Source organism: Rhinopithecus bieti, unplaced genomic scaffold, assembly GCF_001698545.2.
Source record: "Rhinopithecus bieti isolate Rb0 unplaced genomic scaffold, ASM169854v2 scaffold_6933, whole genome shotgun sequence".
Lineage (NCBI taxonomy): Eukaryota > Metazoa > Chordata > Mammalia > Primates > Cercopithecidae > Rhinopithecus > Rhinopithecus bieti.
The window spans coordinates 2181321-2190004 of record NW_016805426.1 but is presented as its reverse complement, the minus strand read 5'-3'; the positions used below and the strand labels follow the sequence as shown (position 1 = coordinate 2190004).

The 8684-nt window shown below is 45.0% G+C and overlaps 1 protein-coding gene across 1 annotated transcript; it reads right to left on the bottom strand.

Annotated features, from left to right (window-relative positions):
- Positions 1-6781: 6781 nt before the first annotated feature.
- LOC108529894 (collagen alpha-2(I) chain-like) lies at positions 6782-8633 on the bottom strand. Its single transcript, XM_017872431.1, has one exon. It carries the CDS (start codon positions 8118-8120, stop codon positions 7629-7631), a length of 492 nt encoding a protein of 163 aa, XP_017727920.1. The 5' UTR covers positions 8121-8633; the 3' UTR covers positions 6782-7628.
- Positions 8634-8684: the final 51 nt, after the last annotated feature.

Sequence of the window (8684 nt, the reverse complement as noted above, 5' to 3'; positions counted from 1 at the left end):
CAATAGGGTTTGTGCTCCTATGAGAATCCAATGCTGTCGCTGATCTAACAGGAGGTGGAGCTGAGGCGGTAATGGGAGCAATGGGGAGTGACTGTAAGTACTGATAAAGCTTCGCTTGCTCAATGGACTCCTGACGTAATGGCTCGGCTACTCTCTAGCTGGTTATGTCAAAAAGCTACTTAATTCCTCCAGCTCGTGGTTTCCTCATCCGCAAAGTGGGTATGACGACAGTAACTATCTCATGGGATTCAATGAGGTTAAATTACGACAAATGAACATCAGCACTTGGTACAGAGCCTGGCATGTAATGTCGTATTCTTGTTGCTATTATCACATTCCAAATATCCTCGTCACTTTTTATTCTCAAACTTAGTTCCATTCAGGCCACAGTCACGATTCCTTCTATTTTCAACCCATTCAAAAAAAAAAAAAAAAAATTAGCATTGGCATTGCTCATGAGCTTGCCCTGGCCTTCCTTTTCATTTTAGCCTTTTCTTCTGTTGCTAAATGATCCACGTTCCTTCAATCTTCCATCCCATACATTATCCTCAGTCTCTGGCATCTCTACTCTCATAAATCGTGGGAATGGAGTTTATGGATAATGTGCCCAGGCTCTGGAGTCAGATTGAGTTAAAGTTTGGGCTCCAACACTTACTAGTCATGTATCTACAACCAGCTGGCTTAATCACTCTCAGCCCCTTCCTCAGTTTCTTTGTCTATAAAGTGGGGACAGTAACACTGCCTACTATACAGGCTTGCTGTGGGGTTAAATGAGGTAGGATACATAAGGCCCTTGGAAGAGGGCTTGGCACCGAGTATGTGCTCAGTCAATGTTAACTGTTGTAATTAATTCCCTGACTTAAGGAAGTGTGTCTTTAGCAAGTGGACTCTATTGTTTGCTCAGATGCATTTGTATATTTTCTAGATTTTTTCATTTGTGCTATCCCTAAGAAATTGGTTTCTGATTCAGCATAATGCAAACCAAGAAAGGAATGAAAGGTGAGTGAGAGCACTTAAACACTGGGGTCTTTCAGTTGCATGAACTACTTTGTTTCCATTGGCTTAAAGACCTAGAGAAAACACCGTTCCACTAACCATTCTGTACTTGAGGAGTTTTTATGTAGGTGAGATCAGAGTGATGAATGATGATGGATGGATTCATTTCAGGTCCATTACAATGCCAGCTTTACATGGACGTTTACATGGGTTTCCTGATCACAGAGGCCACTGTCCAAGGAGGAATAGGAAGAGGGTGACACTTTTGCCTTCCCCCATTGCCATGCAAGCCACCCAAGCACTACAGAACAGAGAAATGGCTTCAGTTCAGTGTAAGGATGAATTTACCAAGAGGAGTCAAAGATGGAATGAGCTATCTCTGGAGGGAGTAAGGAGTGAGGTGTTCAAACAGACTGCATGGTCATTTGTTGGGCTGTGTCCCCACCCAAATCTCATCTCGAATGATAATCCCCATAATCCCCATGTATTGAGGGAGGGACCCAGTGGGAGGTGATTGGATCCCGGGAGCAGTTTCTCCCATGTCGTTCTTGTGATAGTGAGTTCTCACCAGATCTGATGGTTTTATAAGGGGCTCTTCACCCTTCGCTTCACATACACATGCTCTCTCTCTTTTGCTCTTTCTGTCTCTCTTGCCACCATATAAGACATGCCTCTTCCCCTTCGGTGGTGATTGTAAGTTTCCTGAGGCCTCCCCAGCCATGTGGAACTGTGAGTCAATTAAACTTCTTTCCTTTATAAATCAATTACCCAGTCTTGGGTATGTCTTTATAACAGTGTGAAAACAGACTAACATAGATAATGTAGAGAGGAGTTGGGCATGAGAGAGATGGCAGACCAGGTGACCTTTGTGGCTCATTCAACCTAAGAAAGAATCTAAATTCAGGGAAACTGGGTTTGATCCCTTGGGGAACGCTTGGATTTGCTGTATGTGTTTGAACTGACCACTCTGTTGTGGTTTCCCATCTGGGAATACTAGCACTTCTTGCTAAGTTAGAAGTTACAAGTTAATAGCTTATGACTATGGTGTTAAATATCATCAAACTTTTGTATAATTTATTCTTTCTTTCAAATGGAGCCAAGACAACACCAAGGTCTTTGTACTTACTGTTCCCACTCTCTGGAGCTCTCTGTTCAAATGCCACTTCCCTGACCCACTTCATAAAAAATGTCATCCTCCCCCAACACCATAGTAGTCATTGTCACTTCCTGTGCCTCCCCCTGCTTTACTCTTTTCCATGGGACTAACATCCACATGACACATTAGATATTCATTTCTTTGGTGCTGATTATTCCTTGATGAACTATAAGTGTCACGGAACAGGACTTCGTCTGTCTTGTTCACCGTATTTCAGATCCTAAAACAGTGCCTGGCACATAGCAGGTCTTCAATAAATATTTGTTGAATGAGAAAAATGTAAGCAGAGATTTGCTTTTATTTTTCATTAATTTTCCTCTATATCTAATTTATGTAAGTTTCTCTTCAAAAAATTGGTTTAGGAGACCTTGAAAATCTTTTGAGTTCACCCCACCCCAAGGTATGAAATTAAAATGAAAATCTCCAAGAATTCAGCAACAATATCCATTTCAGAGGCACTTACAAGGGTAAAAAAAAAAAAATCAATCTTTAAAGGGATAAGAAAAAAACCATAGTGCTATGTTAAAAACTATTTTAAGTGACTCATTTTAAGAAATGGAAGCAATGTTACTTTTCAAAGAAACATGTAAGTACTCTATGTATAACATTCAAAGGATGAATGATTTGATATGAATACAATTCAGCTTATTTGTAGCCAAGGCTTCTAAGCCATCATCTGTAATCAAATATAGTAAGAACCTAATTCTTCCCTTAGTACTGATATCTGTATCTTCAACATTCTTTATTTTTTAAAAAATAAACAACAACAAAAAGCTATCTAAAACATCTAAAAGCAAGTCAATGTCTGTTTCCAGTAGATGGCACTGCAAATCAAGTCTTTGTAGATCTAATAACTATCACTTCTTTGATCATGATAATAATGATTTATTCTGTACTAAGATCATCTAAAGCGACTTACACAGTGAAAATAAATAGGATGGCGATTCTGAAGCTACACGAAAGCTGAGATAGTCCAGTTCCCTAATACTGGTATCTCTCCTCTTGTATATCATGGTTGGGTACTTTTATTAAAGTAGTGGGTGAATGTAACAAATTGCCCATCATGCTTATTGATGAAACTGCTTTTTGATGTGGGATTTTTGGTCACTTGTTTTACTTTGTTTAGTCTATTTTGCAATACAAGTTCAATGGGACTCTTAATCCTTTTACACTACGTCAAATTCAACCTCATTCGGGCCAGTTATCATTCACAGAGGAAATACTGTTCTAGGGTCACAGACCCACATCCCTGACCTACACTGTGTTTACTGTTGTTTGTTTGTTTGTTTGTTTGTTGGGGCATGATCTTGCTCTGTCACACAGGCTGGAGTGCAGTAGCATGATCATAGTTCACTGCAGTCTCAACTGCCTGGGCTCAGGCAATCCTCTTGCCTCAGCCTCCTGAGGAGTTGGGGCTGCAGGTGCACGCCACCATGCCCAGCTAATTTTTATTTTTTGTAGAGACAGGGTCTGGATATGTTGTTCAGGCTGGTCTCTGCCTCCTGGGCTCAAGCGATCCTCCTGCCTCAGTCTCCCAAAGGGCTGGGATTACAGGTGTGAGCCACTGCACCCAGTTGGGATGTGTGTGTGTGTGTTTGCCAGTAGATACCCTCAGTCATAAAGGGGTTAAATTAGAAAGTGTAAACAGTCTAGACAACTCAACTTCCACAAGAAAAAACTGAGACACAACCTGTGTTTCAATGACAGTGACAGTGGATGAAGACTCAGCTTTATGTGTAAGGAAATGTATATTTAAAACATTTTTAAAGCATTTAAAAGGGATATTACACATAATATAGACTAGGAGTTATGAAATGTTATCATAGATGTAAAAACTACCTGGAATAGTGTCTGGAGCAAAGTAGGTACTAAATAAATCCTCTGTCTCCTTTCTGCTGTCTTTAACAGGGCCTGAGAGCCAGTCCCTGCTCTGTAACTCTGTCCTTTAAAAGGCCTCTGTCATTTAATCTCTCTGGACTACAGCTCTCAAAACGGCTGGAATTGAGGCCACAAAGTCTAAAATATGATGCCTAATACACAGTAAGATTCACAAGTGAAGGGTGTGATACCATGCATCCAGATGTACAAGCCAGTAGCTGCAGAAGTTGGGAATGACTTTCGTCAGAATATTCTTCTCAGTGGAGAAAGAAGCCGTTAGTCAAAACTGGAACATCCACAAGCAAACCACCTCGGCTCTTTCAATAAATGTCCTAGAAGAGTTCAGACATCATGTCCTTTTATTTTTTTTCTTGAGACGGAATCTCGCTCTGTTGCCCAGTCTGGAGTGCAATGGTGCAATCTTGGTTCACTGCAACCTCTGCCTCCTGGGTTCAAGCAGTCCTCCTGTCTCAGCTTCCCGAGTAGGTGGGATTACAGGTGCATGCCACCACGTTTTTGTTGTTGTTGTTTTTTTTTGTATTTTTAGTGGAGATGGGGTTTCACCATGTTCCCTGGGCTGGTCTCAAACTCCTGAGCCCAGGCAATCCACCCGCCTCGGCCTCCCAAAGTGCTAGGATTACAGGTATGAGCCATCACGCCCGGCCTTCATGTACTTTTACAAATATGCCCTGCAGTCTACTATTTTTTTCTTTTGTTGTCAAGGAAGCTTGAAATTCCTTCAAATTATATAAGAGTCAATCGCAATAGTGTGTTTCTGAAATTTCTAGAAATGTATGAGAAAGTGCTCTGTTAGGTGGTGATATTTTGTGAACCAATACACATCACTACACTCATTGAGAACTCTAGTTATTTTCACAAGCCATCTCAATAACCCCAGGCTTTTCTCAGAAGGACAGTCATAGATACTCTCACCAGAGCCCCCACACTTTTATGGGCAACACAAAACTCATACAGTAAACGCAAAAACACGATAATAATCAAAAGAAGGCAGACATATGACCTGAACGATACCTTCACTGAGGGCAGTGAGGCAAAGAAGGCCCTACCACCCTTTCCCGACAGATTCCTTTACTTAATCCTTTTTTATCCTCTGTGACCTCAGAATTTGATTGCTATATCAAATTGGCAGAATACCATATAAAGCAATTGATGGCTTTGGGGTGGGGTCTATTGTTGAGCACTGTTTAGGGTCTGAAAGGACCTCACAGAACATCTAGTCCAATCCCCTCGTTTTGCCCAAGAGGAAAGAACGGCTCAGAGAGGTCACTGGACTTACAGAGGTCACACAGATAACTAGTGATGAAGCAGTGACTGAGGTCATTGGGCTCCCAATACATTAGCCATTAAGTGCTTTAATTGGGGATAGAAGATAAGGAAAAAAGGTGAAACAATAAAAAGAGAGAATGTATTTAGATTTACTCTTTGTGACCTTAGGAGGCTGATGGAAAAATACTATCGTATGTAGCCTAAGAAAAAACAAGTTTTGGTTTAAAGGCTCTAGTAAAGAGAAGGTTGTACAAATTCTTCAAATATTTGGTTCTGGCCTCCTTTTTTCCTCCTTCGGCTTTCCTGTTAAGCTAGTATGTCTAATAGTGCATTAGAGGGTCTCTATATTAAGAAAGGATAATGGTTTATCTTCTGTTTTCATTGGTTCATTTCCTTTTCCCAGTGGGAAGTGATAACTTAAACATGGAATAGGTATGAATAAATTGAACATTTTTCTTGGGTACGACTAATGCAACAGGATTTAAGTAATCACATGTCCTAAATATAAATAAAATAAATAGTACACATATAATTTTTCAAACTCCTCTGCAATAGTTTTGTGACATAATACTTAGGAATACACAGAAAATGAGATGAAAACTTTTCAATTGTTATATTTCTAATTTGTGCTGTATCATTAGACACATAGAATAGCATCTAAATATTTTACAATTAACCAATTCGCCTCATTTATGTTAAAGAATTCCAAAGTCCCAACTTGATCTGCAGAGTGATGAAATTCATGGCTTAAACAAAGTTTAGGAATGAAATAACATCTATAGTTAGTGTGATCAAAGGCTTATTTTGTCAAGATTTTAGTAAATATTAACAATATAGAGAAAAAGTCTTGTGATGATAATGAGATTTTCATGACCCTGTTTGAGTTGGAGTGCATAAGCCCTCTCTACTTAAAAAAAGCAGTCACAATTTTTGTCAGCGCTTTATGCTTTGCTGACTGTGTGGAATTTTTTCCTATCTTTAATTGATTTAGGGTGCAACCTACATCTGGGTACCCATATCCCTAAAGTGTCTGATTCTGAAATAAAAATGAAAGTTGAAAGGTATTGAAGTGGGATGAAGGGGCCACTTTAATTGCCTCAGGGAATCTCCTAACCAATTTTCATTTGCCTCATTGGTGCCCTTGGATAAAAGAGAATGGAGGTCGGTTGCAGAAAAGAAAATCAAGGAATCTTCAAAAGTCACGTGCAAAAGCAACACAAAAGTAGGAGGGAAAGGAGGTTTTTTTTTTTTTTTTTTTTTTTTTACAATAACAATGCCACCATTGTGTGTGCTGCGACTTCCTGATTATATTTCTTAATCACGATAGGTAACCCTCCCCCAAAATCACCATTTTGTGGATCCAGGAGCAAAGTTATACGAGCTCTACGTACCCAAAACATTAAAAAAATTCAACTCCTTCGGAGTAACCAGGTAAGATATACACACAGTCATACACCGTTTGGGATCAGGTGTTCTTTTACATTTGCTTTTATTTGGATGAAACAATGTTTCGTGCACAATAATGACTTAAAACTGGTAAATAAGCCTGGAGAGAGCGCAGTGGCTGGCTGCGGCTCACGTCTCCAAGACTCGTGCAGAAGGAAATTGCGTTCTTCCTCCGCCACCCCCCACCGCTCCACCGCCCCCAAGCCGCCGGGAAGCCCTGCGCTGGCACCGGGGCAAGCGCTGTCGGCTCCCGGGAGCTGAGCGAGGCCGCGCGGTCTGGGACGCACGTGGGAGGGTGCCGCCGCTGTCGCCCTGTGGGGCCAGGGCCACTGGGTAGGCGCAGCGCGGGCCAAGAGCGGGAGGCTCAGGGCAGGGGATCCGCACTCGGGGCCATTCCTGCCCCGGCGCGCCCTGAGCTTCAGCAGTGCACAGGGTGGGGACCCCTCCAGGACAGTGGTCCGCCGAGGGGTCTCCCGGCCCTTCCCTCCCCACGGGCCCCGCAGTGTAGTGAAGGAGCAAGAAGAGGTGACTTGGGTGTTGAGACCCGGGGCCAGAACCGTGGAGAGTGTCTAGAGCCCACACTCCAGATTCCTGGACGCCGCAGTCAGTCCAGCCGGTTCCACCTGGAGCCGCCTTGGGGCTCAACGGGGAGGCGGCGGGGTGAAGGCGAGAGGGTTAATGCGCCCGGTTCGGTTGGTTTGAGGAGTCCCTGCTTTCAGCGACCCACAGGGCAAAGAGGCCAGGGCTCTAGCTTGGTGTCCCCAACAGCTGGGGACTGGAGAGCTGGAGGGGTCGCAGACTCAGGCTAGAGTTTAAAGTGCGCCGCATGGCGAGTCGTTGGACCCTTCTGGGTCTCACGTGGCTCCTATGTCACCTGGAGTGACAGGCCGGCGGAAGGAGCTTTAGTCGTCGCCCAGCGTTCTTCAAGGTGTAAGGAGGCAGGATTGTCCCATACTGGCGGCGCAGGGGGCCTCACGGCTGCGGACGCCCGCCCTGGATCGCTCAGCTCGGCCGATCCTTTGGGTGGAGGGGCGCTCTCCAGGGTCGCGGCTAGGCGAGAGCGGCTTCCCGGCACGTCCCTCTGTATTTCTTCTAGATCACAGTCCAGGAGAGGGCCCGCCTGAGGACGCCTGCTCGTACTGCCCGTGGTTAGCCCCGCTCCCCTCGCTCCCTGGCCAGCCCCTAGCCCTTCAGAGCGGACACCTCTCCTCAGGGATGCAGGGCGAGGAAGGGCGGGTGGAGCTGCGAACCCACGGGAACCTGGAGGACCTCTTGGCCCCCTGGAGAGGGGTACTGTGAGAAGGATTCTTGGGACAGAGTTGGGGGACTGAGGAATTTTGCCCCTTTTGGCAACCATAAAAACCCTGAGCAAACGTGTCCATTCGCTCTTTCGCAGAAATACACAATGCAGGCCCACACCGGCATCTCTTCCAGGCCCCCTAGTTAAGGGCGCAGCGTTCTTCGGAAGCTCTTGGTCTTGCTACCAGGGCGTCACCCTCTTTTCCGCACTGGGGACGTTTCGTTCGGACTCTGCGCAGCCGTTGCACCTAAGGCCCTGGGAGCTCCGCGTTCCTCCCCAGGCGCGCCGCACAAAGTGCCCGCGGGCTCCGCAGACGTCCAACCCTGTCCTGGGTTCACGGCCGCTGGAGCTCTCCAACGGACCGCCGAGGGCCACGTTTTGCTGGGGCGCGAGGGACGTTTCTTTTCCCGCCCTATGAGGATCGGACTAGCCAGGAGCCCTATGAGACGCCGTGGCGAGCACGGCTGCCTGGCAGCTAGCCCGGGCAGCCCCAACTTAATTTCCTACCCCTCGGGGCACCTTTCCCTCGAATAGCTCTCCTCGGCCCCTCCAACCCTGCCCAAGGGGCCTGGAAATGTTCGCACCCTCAAGAAAAGGATCTGTTTAAGCGCAGGGTGGGGT